Genomic DNA, 17,859 nt, shown 5'->3' on the forward strand with positions numbered 1-17,859 from the left:
CCCATACGTATGATCATCTAATCTTTGATAAGGTAGAGAGAAATGTGAAGTGGAGCAAGGAAATCCTCTTTAACAAATTGTGCTGGCAAAACTGGATAGCTACATGCAAAATAAATGGGCTCAGATCTCTGCCTAAGACCATGCACAAAACTAAGCTCAAAATGGATTAAAGACCTCAACATCAGACCAGAATCCATAAAGTACATTGAAGGTTGGCAAAACCCTCCATGACATTGAAGCTAACGGTTTCTTCAAAGATGACACACCACAGGCCAAGCAAGTGAAAACAGAGACAGACAAATGGGACCATGTTAAACTAAGAAGCTTCTGCACCTCAAAAGAAACAGTGACCAAAATACAAAGACAATCTACAGAATGGGAAAGGATATTTGCCTAAAACCCATCCAACAAGGGGTTAATATCAAGGATATGCAAAGTACTGGTAGAACTCCACAAGAAGAAAACATACAACCTCATCCAAAAATGGGGAGACGAAATGAACAGAAACTTCCTCAAAGAAGAAATCCAAATGGAAAAAAGGCACATGAGAAAATGCTCTACAACACTAATCATCAGGAAGATGCAGATCAAAACCACAATGAGATATCATCTCACACCACAGAGACTGGCTCACATCCAAAATAACAAAAGCAACTAGTGTCGGCGTAGCTGTGGTGAGAAAGGGACCCTCCTTCACTGCTGGTGGGAATGCCAACTGCTTCAGTCCTTTTGGAAAACAGTATGGACAATTCTCAAAAAGTTAGAAATTGAGCTCCCATTTGATGCAGCAATACCACTCCCGGAAATATATCCCAGAGGGGAAAAAGAGTAGTCGAAATGACATCTGCACTTGTACGTTCATTGCTGCACTGTTCACCATAGCCAAAATCTGTAAAAAACCTGTGTACCAGAGAACAGATGACTGGTTACAGAAACTTTGATAGATCTACACAATGAAGTACTATGTAACTGTTAGAAAAGATGAAGTCATGAAATTTACATACAAGTGGTACTACACGGAAAGTATCATGTTAAGCAAAATGAGTCAGAAAGAGAGGGATAGACATAGAAAGATTGTATTAATCTGGGCTGGGGAATATAAAGTAACAAAATAGGAGACTAACACCCAAGAATAGCCTAGATAAGTACCAGGAGGTTCACTCCATGGCTTGGAGGCCAGCCGCACATGCTAGGCGAAAAGGCAGCTCAGATAGAGAAGGGAGAACCAAGTAAAAGGTGTTGGGAGGATCCTCCCAAAAAGGGAGATGCATGCTGAAAGTAAACTATAGACTGAACATGATTGCCACTCAATGCCTTTTTTGCAAACCATAGCACCCAAAAGGATAGAGGAAATAAAGGGGAATGCCCTGCCACAGAGGTGGGGTGGAATGGGGGGGACGGGGGTGGGAGGGATACTGGGATCATTGGTGGTGGAGAATGGGCACGGTTGGAGGGATGGGTACTCAATCATTGTAGAACTGAAACCCAAGCACATAAACTTGTAAGTACACAACTGTACCTCATGGTGTTTAATGAGTCACTGTCCCTATCACTGTCCTCCCATTGTTCATCAATTTGCTGGAGTGAGCCCAGTAACGTCTCCATTGTGAGACTTGTTACCTTGTTTGCCATATCGAATACAACACAGGTAGCTTGCCTAGCTTGCCAGGCTTTACCGTGCAGGCTAGATACTCTAAGTAGCTTGCTGGGCTCTCTGAGAGTGGCGGAGGAATCGAACCTGCGTTGGCCAGGTCAGCCGCGTGCAAGGGAAACACCCTACCCACTATGCTAATCGCTCCAGCCCAGCTTTCACTAATAAAAATTAAAAAGAAAAAAATTTCAGTTGTGAGTTGGGGAGACACCTGAAAGTGCTTGAATACATGACTTATGTGTATGAGAACACAAATTTAATTCCTGGCATTGCACAGCTCCCTGGGCACTAACAGTTATGTCCTGGTGGTCCCCACGTGCCATAGGGTAGCCCAAATAGCCTCCAGCACTCCTCAGCCAGACACCGATTGATCAGGTCTGTACAGGCAAGCCGAGAATTTCCGAGCATGGTTCCTGGACTGACATCCACAGCACTGCTTGATAGGTCCCCATAAATTATTGAGGGCCTCCAACTCTATAAATTCCTGTGCCAAGCTATGGGCCGTTTAAAGTAGCACAGTAAAGATGATTCCCCCTCTCATAGAACGAACTGTGATATTCATCCTGTTTTTGCTTCCTGTTGCAGTGGAGACTGTTTTTACTATATTTAGCTATTTCCTTTTGTATTTATATAGATATACTTATTGTTTACTTATTTGTCTTTTAGGTCACACCTAGCAGTGCTCAGAGCTTACTCCTGGTTCTGTGTCAGGGATCACTTCTAGCAGTGCTCAGAACACCATATGGGATGCCAGTGTTTGAACCTGGGTTCACATTCTAGGCAAACACCCATCCCACTATGCTATTGCTGACCCCTGCTTCCTGTCTTAACAATTAATGTTGGGGCACACACAGTAGAAGTATCTGAAAATCAACCAAAATCTATTTAATCTGGATTTGATTACCAAGTAAGCAATGTGACGACTTTTGGGTATGGAAAGCTTTTACTGGACTCAACTGTAAGAAAAGACTGAATTGTTCATCTGATTACTATGTGGTTGGAGCTGGAGATTATCATGCTAAATGAAGATAGTCAGAAAAAGAGCGGCAGTTACAAAGGAGATTTCGTACCTGTGAGATATGAAGAAACAGAGTAAGGGGTTTTCACACCTTTCAACACCTTTTAACATCATTTCAACAAATGATCAAAAACAACAGAACAATAAAACTGGTTTACAGAACTGAGCTTATTATGGCATGGGGACAGGAGTTTGAAATTGTGTGTGTGTGTGTGTGTGTGTGTGTGTGTGTGTTGTGTCTGTGTGTCAGAGGGTTAGGGGGTTCCTCTGAGACAACATTGGAGGGAAGCAGACATTCTGGTGGAAGGAGTGATTTGGGGAGATTTTTTGAATGTTGTAACATAATGAAACCCTGTCATTAACAGTATACTTTTGTTTATCTGTTTTGGGGAGTCACACCCAGTATGCTCAGGGATTACTCCTGGCTTTGCACTCAGGGATCACTCCTGAAAAGACTAAAAGTACTACATTGAGTGCCAGGGATTGAACCCAGGTCAGCATACATGCAAGGCAAGTGGACCTGCTTTACTATGTGTTAACGTTTGTCACATACAATATTGAAAATCGAAGTGTTTCGAATAGAATATGAAATTATATATATATATATATACATACTGATAATGAATATTACATTGTCTATGATGAGTTGTGTTTTTTAAATGGTGAGATAGTATGGCAAGGATGCTCTTGACATCAAACAAAACTTAATTTTAATGGGCAGTGTAGCCATTTTAAACCCTGGGAAATCTTTGCCATCACCATTTACATAGACTGATTCTTCTTTCAGCAAGCTTCAGTTTACTTATAATGGGTCACAGTGCTCAAAGTAGCCAAAAGTGACTGACAAAGTACCTGACACATAGGAATTTCTCAATTGTTTCAAAGAGACATGTAGCACATAGAGTCATTTAACATTACCACTATATAATAGGTAGTCATGCATATAATAGTAAAAAGAAAGGCAGCAGAACATGAAAACTAGCCTACAGAACTGAGCTTATCATGGTATGGGGACAGGAGTAAAAAAAAAAAAAACAAATTATTGTGAACCTTCAAAGAGGTTTGGGAAGTCAAAGATAGGGAACAGCTAACTCTGACTCATACAAGCAGAAGATTTCTGATGTAATATACTCATTGAAACATGAAGAATATAAGACTAGAGATTATATTTTTAAAATTTTGTTATTAAAGCATCTGCTATATAACTTGTCTATCAGGAATAAGTATTAACATAAAATATTTACTCTTTTATTTAACTTTTATTGGTTTTGATTTTAGGTCACATCAAGCAATGCTCAGAGATCACCCCTATCTCTGAGCTCAGCGAAAAAAAATCCCTCAATCCCACATGTTTGTTCTATGCAAGTAAGAACAGTGGGATCTGAAACCAGTATACCTCTTAAGAAAATGCACCTTTTATAATGATGTATTCCTTTTATTAGTATTACTTTTCTTTAAGTATTTTAGATGCAAGTCTAGGATTGTACAATAAGAAAGAAATATAGTTGCAGCTTTGTTTCATCCTGTTCAAATTCTCCATTTTTAAAAGTCATAAATACTAGCTCAAATAAAAAAAGAGCAAGTCAGAAGGAATCCCACATAAGTATTCTACCTACTTAGATAATATTTTAGGTATGAGCACAATATTTCAAACAAACAAAATTTTACCACTTTATTGAAATAAAAATCAGTTACAGATATTTTATTTAAAGCTAAAATGTTTTTCATATTATATAAAGTTAAGCTTTTTCCCTTTTAAAACATTAGTTTTAATAAATAAAAATGAATTTTTAAGTTTTAAATGTTAGGTTTTTCATATTCATTTAAAACCAGTTAGTATTTGTTGAACAACTTTTTTTAAAAAAAATAACAGGCAAAACAGAACCAGTTTTTCCTTCAATTCTTAATTAACAAAATAGTTTACCTCTGTGATCATTTATCTTACAAAATATTTTCACTACTCTTCCTTGATAATAAAATATGTGGCTTGATTAAAAACTCATTCTTTCTGATCCTCTGTACTTATTACTGCTTATTCACAACTCTTCGACTTGGAAGTAACATTAGTAATCATTGTCTAACTTATAAAATAATTATTCAATTCAAAATTCATGATGGACTTACATCTAATTTCTGCCTGAAAAACCTTGAATAACTGAAGATTAAAATGGTCAATTGCAGACATTCCATGTTTTAAGCTGTTAGTAATTCTTAACTGAGTCAAATATTTTTTGTCTGCGTGTTATTATACAATTTTTATTTTCAGCTATGGTCATTTGGTTTCTGAAATCCTTTATCATTTGTCTGAAGATTGTGCCTTTATGCCTTAACATTCATGGTGTCTTCACTTCCTTGAATACTAAGCCAGTACTATGAAGTTCTCTTTTTTTTAAAAAAAATATTTGTATTGATTGAGATTCTGTGGTTTGCAATACTGCTATTAATGGTCCCTCATTTATTTTCTTCTCTTATAAAGTAGTTAACAGAATGAATGGTCAAGTTAGAGACTTGGAATTGCACAGTTTACATTTCTTTGTATAGTCTGGCTTTCAATATTTTTTTATGAAGAATTGTTCAATTAGATGATGCGTATTTCATATAAATTTTTATTAGTTTTCATGTGACTTTATAGAACTAGTGCAAGGCTTTGTTTATATCTTTGGAAAATTTAAATTTGTTTAGAACTTAGAATTTTGGGAGGGTGGAATTCCTCTCTTTGACTACTAGTTTAGCAAAGCAATATAATTAAGTACTTTCTAACTTCAGAAATTTAGTGAGCTTAAATATTTCAGTTTATTTCTTGCAAAATAAAAAAAAGAGCCATTAATCAAAGAGAGTTGTTATACTAGTTTAAATATACAGAGAAGGGTGTCTCTTAAATATGAGTCAAAATTTTTGCCCATTTTTGACTTCAAGAAGTTGTAGTTTCAGAAATACCACAAAAACCTCAATAGGGAAGAATTCATTGAGGAAGTGAAGTTAAAGTCAACATGTAAAAAGTGAACCTGTTAACTAGAGTAGGGCAGCATTAGAAAATTTAAAGGATATTTGAATGTAGGAAACATTAATGGTTTTGATTTAGGGTGAATTGCAATAGGAAGTCTAAATTCTTTAAACAAAAAGACCAAAACTATATATATATACATATATATATGCAAGTATATATATACATATTAATGTTTTAAAAATTATGGTCTGGCTGCACTATTTAAAATTGAATGGAGATGGTGAAAACATACAAATTTTGATAGACGTATCTGGTAATTGTGCCAGATAATATGAGGAAAAGCAGATTATAGGGGAGATTATGAACTAACATGCATAATGTATTAGAAAAAGAAAATGAGATGATGTCAGATTACTACTGAATTTCTGGTTAAGTAAACTAGACCAATTGGTTGTGTTACTTCTAAGGATTGCCATTTTGGAAGAAAATCTGCTTTGGATTCAAAAGACTTACATATTATGGATCAGGTTTGACTATGTTGATTTTAAAATACTTTTGATGTGATGTGGTTCAAGAGCCATAAAAAGATGACTACCCTTTGCCCAAGAAAACTCAAGTCTCTGGGATAATTGCCTGAAAAGGATGTAAATTATGGAAAAAGCTTTGGCTGAAAAGGTCCATCATGTTGGTTTTAATTAATACAAAAATGTGGGCAGTGTTAATTTTCATAAGCGGAGCTATTTGATTTTATTTGGTTAGGGGGCTATACCCTTCAGTGCTCAACAGATACCCTGGTTCTCACTTGATGGTCACTCCTGATAGTGTTTGGGGACCATATGATGCTGGTGACCAGCCCTGAGTCTCCCAAATGAAATGAATCCTTTTCAATAGTTGAGTTCTTTCTCCAGACCACGAGGACTATTTTAATTTGAATAAACTTTAATTTTACAAAATGGATTGTTATTTAACCAATTTATTGGCCTTTTAAAACATCTTTAGTGACATGGAAAGTATTGATGAAATAACAATGTCATAAAAATGATATTAAGGGTCAGTAAGACACCCAGTGATCTGAGAACACATTTACCAATAGAAAGGAACCATCCCCAGTACTGGATGGTTCCCTGAGCATTCAACAGTGCCCAGGATTTACCTGGTTCTGGGCTCAGGGACCATTCCTGGAGGGGATCAGTAGGCTACATGAAGTGCTGGGAATCCAACTGCGTCTGCCACTTGAAAAGTGGCCTCTATATCCTCTGTACTTTCTCCAGTCCTTGATCATTATTTTTAATAGGTCATTTTTTGATAATGCCACTAATGCACAAAATTATGTTTCCTATAATTAACCATGTGTACTGACACCAAAATTATAAAGATGTAGAAAATTCACTTGAGACCTGTAATAATTAACAGTTATCATGGCAAATATACATATATATGCATATTCATGTTAGCACCCTCCAGATAAACTGCCTTCACTCATATGTTTTCTAATATTGTAAAGTTAAGTTAAAAGTATTTCACCACTCTCCTCTCTCTACATTTTATAAAGGCAGATAAGGTCAGCATATTTCGCTTTATTTTAAACAATACATTTATTTCAATTGTTATGAATAATCTAATTTTATATATTTTATCAGCATAGAACATGTACATACATACTGCACTCATCAAAGGCAAATCATAAACTTACAAAATATTTTGCATATACTTACTTAAAGTAAAAGAATATGCCAAGTGAGATAAGCAGCGATGCAATAGATAATCCATGTCCAATTATAGTCAGGTAAAACAAATTCAGTGCAGTCTATATTTGTATGAACAGGAAATAAATTAGGCTCAAATAAATATTACAATCTTACATGAGTATAAGCTCAAATTCAAATAAATGTTATGCTTAAAAATGAGCAAAAGGTTAATAAAAATAAAACATAATCTTACTCATCATTCAGTTTACAAACCAATAAATACTTAAATATATCTGGAATAAATATTCCTGAAAAATGTACCAAGTCACATCCAAATTTATAGTTCTAATTATATGATTTGTATTCAAGAAATTTCCAAAATAATAATAAAACAAAGAAGTGGAGAGATAATATAGCAGGCAAGTATTTGCTAACCTGGTCTCAGTTATGGTCCCTTGAACATTGCTAGGTACGATCCCTGAGAACAGTGCCAGGAGTAATTCATAAGAGGAGGAAGCAGAGGATGTAGGAGAATGAGAAGCAGAGAAGGAGGAGGAGGGAGTAAAGGAGAAGGAGAAGGAGAAGATGATATAAACATATATTTTTTGAGTCACACTTTGCAGTGCTCAGTGACCACTTCTGGCTCTGCACTCAGGGATCACTCCTGGAAGGACTCAGAGACCATATGGGGAACTAGGGATTGATCCTGGGTCAGCATGTGAAAGACAAGTGACCTATCCACTATATTATCACTTTAACCCATAAATCATCATTTTCATTAATTTTTATTGATAATAGTTACTCCATCACTAAATAGATATTACATCAAATGGTATTTGATGATCTTACATATTAAATCAAATTGTAGTTTAAAATTTCTTTTCCAAAAATAATTCTTTTCCAAAATGATTTTTTCTGCTTTAAATAAATTTCAAAATCAGAGATAAATCTTAATAACAACTGATAATAATTAATTAAATATATGCTTTCTAACTTTCTCTTGATTTGAATTTTTGTCTTTGACATTCATTTGTTTATATATTTGTGGCATTTTAAAGTGAATTTTTACAACTGTCTTCAAATTATTTTATGAATAAGCAATGAACACATGATTCATAAATCAAAATTATATCTGCCACCTGTGCTTTCTCATTAGTTTTATAGATGTTATACTTACAATAAGTAAAACCTCATAGCACATTGCTGAAAATGTGTTTATTATTGCTTCATATTACAAACCACTGGACCGAGATAAAGGTTATATTTTTTTCAGGACCACAAAGAAATAGGAAATCAAATATTAGCACTCAATTTTGATCAACTGTAACAAGTTTACATACATATTAAATATATGCAGGTACTTTCAAAGATTTTTTTCTGTGAAAGACTATGGTGTTAAAAATGTTAATGTGAGTGTAAGTAACAAGTTGTTCAGAATAGTTTAATTTAGGTAGGACTTACCACGCTAATTGAGCGCTGACGATAACTCTAGATAGATTTGAACAAAAATAATTTTTTTTTCTATTCTTGCACTTACAAAGTTGCCTTCTTTGGTAAACCTTACCTCCAATACTAAAATATTGGCTTATAAATATACTAGCACATAATAGTTTCTTTCAATTTAATGACTGAATTAATAAATCTAAAAATACATTTTCCTTCATTGTTCTGCTCAAATTATATTATAAAAGTGCTTTATAATGAAATGAACACTAGGATATTTTCAAAGCAGAATGTGTAATTTACTTGAAAATGAAAATGAAATTTTAATCTATGATTAAACATACCTTCACTTTCTCATATGTATTGACATTGCACTGGGTATAGTTTGTCCACGTTTTGTTGCTTTCTGGGTGTCTAAACCAGTTTCCATCTTGGTCACAGATCTTTGTAACTTTCTCTTAAAAAATGAAAGGAAGAAAAGAAATTAATGGTTTAGCCAATCCAGTATTTATTAAATTAATATCAAAGATATTGGTACATAAATTTCGGCTTGTACCTGAAGGATCAAAGTCCTGAAAGTAATCAGGGCAGTGCTGCATTGATTCAGTTCCAGCAGCAACATCATTCCAACATAACCATCCATCCCAGGTTCTGTTGCAGTGAAGACCTTAAAGGGAGAGAAATCATCAGGAAAAACCAACATCATGTAAAGAAATAAAATCTTTAACACACAAGAATAGCCGAGCTAAGTACCAGGAGGTTCACTCTGTGGCTTGGAGGCCAGCCACACATGCTGAGGGAGAAGGCAGCTCAAATAGGGGAGTACCAAATAAAGAGTGTTAGGAGGATCCTCCCAGGATGGGAGAAGCATGCTGAAAGTAGACTACAGAGTAAAATATGACTGCCACTCAATGCCTCTTTTGCAAACCACAGCACCCCAAAAGAGAGAGAGAACAAAAGGGAATGCCCTGCCACAGGGGTGGGGTGGGATGGGAGGGTGGGGAGGGTTGGAGGGATGCTGGGAGCATTGGAGGTGGGGAATGGGCACAGGTGGAGGGATGAGTACTCAATCATTGTATAACTGAAACCCAAGCACAAAAATTTGTAAGTCTACAACTGTATCTCATGATGTTTCACTAATAAAAATTTTAAAAATAAAAATAAATAAATAAAAATTTAGATCCCATTCAAAAAAAAAAAGGAAATAAAGTCTTAATTGTGGGATCAAACCAACAGTGAGTAAATTTTGTTTTCTGAAAGTGAAGACATTGTATAAAATCTCTAGCAATTACATGGAAATTCCATCAAACATAAAATAGCCCAATTGTGTATACCTTTTTATTTAAAAAAAAAGTGGGGGACAGAGATAAAGATCATTCTGCAAGAGCGCCATGTAAATGGAGCAGCTTAGTAACTTCACAGTTAATCCAATAGGACATGTCAAGCCAAGCCCATGAAACTCACTGGTACACCAGTTTTCGGGCTGAGAACTCAGGGACTCCCATGGAAAGAGGACAGGTCAAGTCCACACCGTGCTCAAACCCCAACAGTCATACGCACACCCCACAGCCATCAGCCATCAAATAGTTCTTCTTTGGAACTAATCTCTGAAGAGATGCCAAGCAAAGGAAACTTCCAGATATACCAGTCTTTAAATTGAAAAATTCTAGGGCCTTCTTGGAGTGAGGGCAAGCCAGCCTCTCCACATCCTCTCCTCCACTACTGCTGGAGGCCCTAGCCTAGCAACCACACACACCATCAAATAAACAATGGGCCAGTTCACAGCCTCAATGCTAATCTCAGAAGAGATGCAAAACTAAACCAGTGAAATTGATGGAAACACTGGTCTCCAGGATGAAAAATCTGAAGCTCTCTCTGGAGGTAGACGTTTCTGCAACAGCCCCAAATTCCACCTCACTGACAGCCCAGTAGGAACACAGCAAATTAGATAGGAAACTAGCACAGAATCCCATTAAACTCATGAGCAAAAACAATACAGACGGAGCAACTAGCAAAAAGAAGCTCAGTAAATCCTCAGTGATTTTAACAACATCATTGTGCGGTATAACAATCTTCTCAATTTGTTTTTGTTTTTGTTTTTGGATGACTATCGCACTTAGTGAGGCTCAGGGGTTACCTCTGGCTCTGTGCTCAGGAATTACTCCTGGCAGTGCCTGGAGGACCATACAGGAGGCCAAGTATTGAACCGAGGTTGGTCATACCAAGGCAAGCACCCTATATGTTATGCTCTCATTTAGGCCCCAATTTATACAAACTCTTTTACTGCATATTTTTTGATGACTTCACTTGCTACTTTACTGTAATAGAAAATAAATTATTTTGTCCCTGCTAAAGGAGCAGGCTTGCAGTATGGGTAGGAAACTGGAGGAAATGGTGGAAGGAATGCCACACCAGTGGTGGGATTTGTGCTGGAACACTGAATGTGCAAAACAACTGTATCAAACATCTGCACAAAACAACTTTGTATACCACAGAGTTCAAACAGAATCAGAAAAAAAAATGAGAGTATACATTAAGATGTTCTACATCAATAGTTTTAAAATATAGCAATGAGTCCCATTTTAAATAAAGGACCTACAGACTGATTGGGCTGGAGTAATAGCACAGCGGGTAGGGCATTTGCCTTGCACACGACTGACCCGGGTTCGATTTCTCCTCTCCTCTCAAATAGCCCGGCAAACTACCGAGAGTATCCCACCCGCAAGGCAAAGCCTGTCAAGCTCCCTGTGACATATTTAATATGCCAAAAACAGTAACAAGAAGTCTCACAATGGAGACATTACTGGTGCCTGCTCAAGCAAACAGATGAACATCAGGACAGTGCTACAGTGCTACAGACTGATTAATGATAATGACTGAGTGGTTTTCTTTGGAAAAGACACCAAATACATTAAAAACAAAATAGTTATGTTTACCTTCTGTTTGTTGAACAGGGTATTGCATAATTTTTTGATAGCACTCATATTGAGCAGTCATGATTTTATTCCTGGTAACACCCAATGGAATTAAGACACCAGAGCTCACTTCTTCCGATTCTGCTTTGACAAGATTCTAAGGGATTAAAAAGAGAAAAGTTTAGTATGGTAAATATTGTCTACTGAAGGCAGTTTGTCACAGTGGAAAGCAGTAAACAATAAATGTAGTGACGTGCTACATAGTCAGCTGACTTTGGGAGGAAATCCTTAATAGCTAATGTTTGCCAATTTCCACGGTATAAATATCCACACATGTCCATTTATGAGAGGCCAACAAGATGTTGCCAATAGCAGATTTTGGAAGCCTGTGGGAACCTGGAAGTGAGATTTAAAATGCAAACAGGGCTATATTCAAAATCTTCTTTAATTTTTTTAGCTGCCCTGTCAAATTAAGCAATATAACTCAACTCCTGAAGATATATTTCTATTGTAAAATAGGAAAAATGGTATCAAGAACAGAAGGAAGTCCAGCACATAGTGACTACCTGAAATTGTTGTCATTTTGTCATTTTATTTTGATAGAATATCAACAGGTTCACTTTTAATGTTGGCAAATAGAACTGCTACTGCATTCACATTAGCATAGTTTTCACACAGTTTATGTATATGTATATAATATGTAGCACTGTAGCACTGTACTCCCGTTGTTCATCGATTTTCTCCAGTGGGCACCAGTAACATCTCCATTGTGAGACTTGTTGTTACTGTTTTTGGTATATTGAATACACCACAGGGAGCTTGCCATATATATAACATATATTATATATATGAGTATACAAATTATAAATAAATATATTTTCCCAATTTAGTGGAACTATTTTAAATTTCATTTTCACTTTTATTTACATTTTGCAATATGAAGACTCCAACATTATTTCTTTATTTTTTTACATAATTTTTATTTGCTATTTTCAGAAGCAGCTATCTCTCTGCTCTCATTTTGTCTCATAATTCTTGATTTTCTTTTCTCTAGCAAGAAGATGAATATAGTAGAGTCTAAAGAGTAACATTTTTTTTTAGATTGTAACATCATTCACAAGTACAAATGAAAACTATATTAGAAGTTATACTTACCATAAAAAAGGGCCAGAGAAACAGAAAATACAGGATATACTTTTTCTCCATCATTAATGTCAAAATGAAATATTATATAAATCAAACTGCAATAGAAAATCAAATTATAAAATAAAGATACATTTAATGAGTTATTCTAAAACCTTAAAATTGTACAAAATATTTTTCTTTCAGAATTTGATTAAAGTTTTATGTGTTACAAATATCAATACATTAAAGAATTAAAATATATATCAAAATAAAGATTTTTACAAGAAAATAGAATTAAATATTTTGATAGTATATTTCATTATAAAATGTTTCTTTATTTTTATTAGTATTGACTTTATTTTAAATGTTCTAACTCAAATAATATAAAAGGAAAATTGTTCCTGATAAATTTCTTAAGAACCACTGTTGAAAAGACTTTTATTAAAAATGACCTTATAATTTAATAAAAAAAATTTTCTCTGCAGAATTCAGTAGTTATTTTTAATCAGGAAATTAGAGACCTCATTGTAAATCATTGTCATTGGAGTAATCATTGTCATAGGAGATAGACGATATTAAATAAGAGCATCTCTGTTGAAATACTTCTGTAGATACTGAGCTAACAACCTCAAAAATACCACCCACTTTCTTTTTTAACTCTAATAGATCATATTGCTGGTGTACAATAAGTAACACTTACATTTTATAACATTCATGAGCAAACGAATCTTACTGCACATGTATAATATGAACTATTATGACTATGATAAAATTCCTCTTTGAGAGCCCAACAAACTACCGAGAGTATCCTGCCTGCACGGCAGAGCCTGGCAAGCTCCACGTGGCATGTTCGATATGCCAAAAACGGTAACAATAGTGAGTCTCATTCCCCTGACCCTGAAAGAGCCTCCAATATGGCAGCGTTGGGAAAGACGAGTAAGGAGAGTCTGCTAAAATCTCAGGGCTGGGATGAATGGAGATGTTACTGGTGCCCGCTCGAGCAAATTGATGAACAACAGGATGACAGTGACAGTGATACAGTGATGATAAAGTGCAATGTCCAGTTAATTGTATGTGCAAAAAATATCCCTCAAAGGAGTTAAAAATTCAACGGGTAGATATTTTCCAGTGAGCAATGAATTTTTATTTTATTTTACTAGGAAACTTGGCATGATTTTTATCATAGGAAAAATATTAGACTGAAATAAAATCCTTGGGCTGGAGAAATAATGCAGGGAGTAATATGCCTGACTTGTGATGCATCTGAACCTGGTTCAATCCCTGGCAGCACATTTAGTCAGTCATCCAATCATCGCCAGAAGTCACTCCTGAGCTGAGGTTCAGAATGGTTCTTGGACAATACTGAATATTAACCCTCCCCACCCTAAGTATAAATTTTTGTCCATGTATTTTGTTTATTGTTTACATTATTCAATGAAATGAAAACATATTATTAATCAGAACAAAGAAGACATGCCATTGTTTGCCTAAACTCACCTAGAAGCAGCTTTGCTTAATAATTGTAGTAATTGTCTGTGTAATGTTTTGACTTCTATCAACTCCACAGGAATTTTATTATTAGTTGATCTGAAGAAAAATAAAACCAACATCAGTAAACATTATATTAATTTTAGACATATAAAATATGTTGTAACAGAAGAAAGTAATGAACCAGTGTTTATTCAATGTAGTAATTAACAAGTTGATATTTTAGTTTTATTACATTAATCACAAGAAAATCTAATTTTCCAATACTTACATACACAGTTGTCTCCAGACTCAAATCACATTTTCTCTTGTCTCATATTGACATTGTCATGAAGAATTTCTTAAAACCAGGGGTCATGACCTAAAACATTGATTGTTCTATAATTAAAAATGCTTTTACAAGTCAGTGTCATTTTCAGAAAACTTTTCCCTCAAATGTTGCTATTAAAGTTATATCTTTACTAAGTCTTTTTAGTATTTAAAAATTATATTGTTTATGATATAACATACAAGTGTATGTTATTTTTATCATTTGGGAAAACTGCATAAATTTATGCAAAATATGCATAAATCAATTTTCAATTGTGCAAGTTATCTGCAACCTGAGCAATTTAGCATACTATTGTACTTGAGTAAACTGAAAAGAAAAAAAAACAGGAAAGTATTTTAAATTAAACTCTAGTTTAATCTCCTTTAATTTACTCTATTTATTGAAATGTGTTATCGTTTAGTTCTATATACCTATTTGCCTAACTTGAACAGTTTCTCAAAGCTAAAACCATATCTGATTGATCTTTGTATGCCTTATGACTGGCAATTAATTTACAATTTCTAAACATATGAGTGAATATACAAATTAAACATTAAGCTATTTTAGAATCTTATTCAAAAATGCTAATTCAATTAAGAACCTTTTTATTGGAAGTTTGTAGTGTTCAAATTTAAAATAAAAGCAATTGGAAAAAAATCTTACATCAGTTGGGTTTACATTCTTACAAAATAAAGTTCTGAAAAATGGTTCAGTTTTAAAATTCTGTGGTCTTCTGACAGTAATATATATACTCACTTTGTAAGCCAGAAAGGTTAAGCCAAATGTAAAACATTAACTCATATTTAAAACACTGATGGTTCTCATTCTTCTGAATTAAATAAACTGATGTAGTATATTTATATCAGTACATATTTATACCAGTATAAAATAAAATGTAAGTAAACATTAATCTATTTGGAAATCAGACTCAATTTTACAAATACATGATGATTTTCATGATTCCTGATTAAATTACCTTTTTAAATATATGTAGTTATTTTTAGGTTTCTGGGTCACACTCTGCTGTATGCTCAGAGCTCACTCTTGGTTCTATGCACAGGAATCACTCTTGGCTCATTCTGGAGACAATATGGAATGCCAAGGATGGAACCCAGGTGCACCACGTGCAAGGAAAATGTCTTACCACTTGTATTATCACTTAGGCCCCCAAATTACCTTTAATAAATATAGGCTTAACATTCTAAGGGGAAACTGTTTTCGAATTAGAGTTTTACCAAACCTAACTTTAAAACAGGTCACCGAATTCTAGAGACTACTTTATTTCTTATCTAATAAATTTGAAAATCTAATAGATGTCAAAAAGTATGTTCACTAGATCATACAATCACTAATCATTCAAAAGGAGCAATAGTACAGAGAATAGGGTATTTGTCTTGCACACAGCCAACCAGGGTTCTTTTTCTGGCACCCCATATGTTATCTTGAGCCCTACCAGGATTGACCTTTGAGCACAGAACCAAGAATAAGCCCTGACCACCCGACCTCCCACCAAAAATGGACATTAGCATTGAAAATAATAACATGTTTATTGTTTTCATATTTCATCATTCCCTATTGCACTGGAAAAATGAGCTACAATTTTTCACTGTGTAAAGTTACAGCACCCAGAATAAAGGAGATAGCTGTTTTGTCACTGAATTTATCCAGGACTTACAAAAGAGGTGCATGTTTTGTGGTAGGAGGTTTCGCTCAGCTGTCTTCAGGGATGACCCTTTTCTCTGAGAGTATTTTAGGAAAATAATGGAGAGAACAAGACTGATTATATAGAATTTGCTCTTCAGATCCATCTGAGAGTAAGTTTATAATTCTCATATTGTTATATGTAACAGCAAGATAGACCTCGGAAGTAGGTGAATTTTTTCTAGAGGTTTTCATTGGTTCTTTGCATCATGCCATTTCTAATATATGTTTATCTCATTCTCTCATGGATTTAGCTTAGCTATATACCAAACACAGAGGTGCTCAGGGCTTAATCTTGGCTCTGTGCTCTGGGATCAAAACTGGGTTGGCAGCATATAAGGCCAGCAACCAATCTGCTATACTCACTCTGCCTACCATTTTGCCATGTTTGTTTTTTTTTTAATTTCCACATCTTTATGAAAATATCTATTCTTTTTGGGATTTGTTTTTTCTTTTGAAAAACTTATTTTAATTGATTTAGGTAGTATGATTTATAATACTGTTAGTGATGGTTCCCCATAACTTGAAAACCACACCCTTATGTTCACAGTGCCCACCAAAACTCAGTTTGATGGACCAATTCTCCCATTGTGTTGCCGTTTGCTTCTGTTGATATGCTGCTATGCATCTTTAAGTCCTACATATTTATCGTTGCTAAAATGCATTTGATATTAACCAAACAAAGCTATCATTATGAAAGATATTCCTATCCAATTTGCAGAAGACAGCAAGTGAGTTAGATAATTCAGATTTGTTAGTGGATTCCTCTAAGAATATTCAGGCTTGTTTGTTAGGAAATGGATTCTTCAAAGCAGAAAAAGCTTTAATTTAGACTTAGTAAATTTGTAATCCCTGTAGTGCACATAATAAGATCATTTTCTCCTTCTAACTCATGGATTCTTTAACTACTTTATTTTCACTTCTCAAAATTATACAAAGTAAATTGATCCTATTAGAAATTAAACTATTTTCTTTAATGTACTAGCAGAATAAAAGAGTACTTTGTTTCAAAATAGGTTTGAAATTTCTTTGCCTGAAGCTCTGACAATGTAAAAATATTTGTTGAATCACAGAAAAATTAGAAAAGGTGCTGAAACCTCAACTAATCGAAATATAGATTTTTTGACACTTATGAATTCATCTTCCATGATTTTGGTTTCATTTCTTAAACTTACCATAGATTTAAATCACAAGATAATTTTTCTTTCATTTTAAGTTCGTTAATTTAAAGAGATACATCTTTTGGTATGGGTCAGTGACAAAGCATATTCTATGCCATATAAAAATTCTGGATTAGAGCAAGAAAGAAACTCACTGGGTTGAAACACATGTTTTGCATGCAGGAGGCGCAGGTTCATGACTGGTACCCCAAGGACCCCTGAGCAACACCAGGTGTTACCCCTCCGCCACCCAAGCACAAAGCCAGGAATAACCCAAGAACATTACTGGCTATGGCTCAGAAACAAACTATACAGTAATATGACACACTCAAAACTAACTGGAGCATAAATCAAGTTCTGTTAATGTATATAAATGTTTTTCAAACCTTGTATTTATTTGTTTAATTTTTTAA

General features: G+C 34.6%; 1 protein-coding gene across 3 annotated transcripts in view; it reads right to left on the minus strand.

Annotated features, from left to right (window-relative positions):
• The window catches only part of CALCRL (calcitonin receptor like receptor), a 99,718-nt gene that overhangs the window by 27,622 nt on the left and 54,237 nt on the right, over nucleotides 1-17,859 (minus strand). For all 3 annotated transcript variants that reach the window (XM_056111894.1, XM_056111893.1, XM_056111895.1), the window contains 7 exons: nucleotides 14,547-14,636; nucleotides 14,285-14,374; nucleotides 12,818-12,903; nucleotides 11,684-11,819; nucleotides 9,304-9,414; nucleotides 9,092-9,204; nucleotides 7,332-7,423 (listed from right to left, as the gene is read on the minus strand). In XM_056111894.1, the coding sequence (XP_055967869.1) occupies nucleotides 7,332-7,423; nucleotides 9,092-9,204; nucleotides 9,304-9,414; nucleotides 11,684-11,819; nucleotides 12,818-12,871 (506 nt within the window). In that variant the 5' untranslated portion in view covers nucleotides 12,872-12,903; nucleotides 14,285-14,374; nucleotides 14,547-14,636. The remainder of the gene's footprint in view (nucleotides 1-7,331; nucleotides 7,424-9,091; nucleotides 9,205-9,303; nucleotides 9,415-11,683; nucleotides 11,820-12,817; nucleotides 12,904-14,284; nucleotides 14,375-14,546; nucleotides 14,637-17,859) is intronic.

Source organism: Sorex fumeus, unplaced genomic scaffold, assembly GCF_029834395.1.
Source record: "Sorex fumeus unplaced genomic scaffold, SorFum_2.1 ptg000014l, whole genome shotgun sequence".
NCBI lineage: Eukaryota > Metazoa > Chordata > Mammalia > Eulipotyphla > Soricidae > Sorex > Sorex fumeus.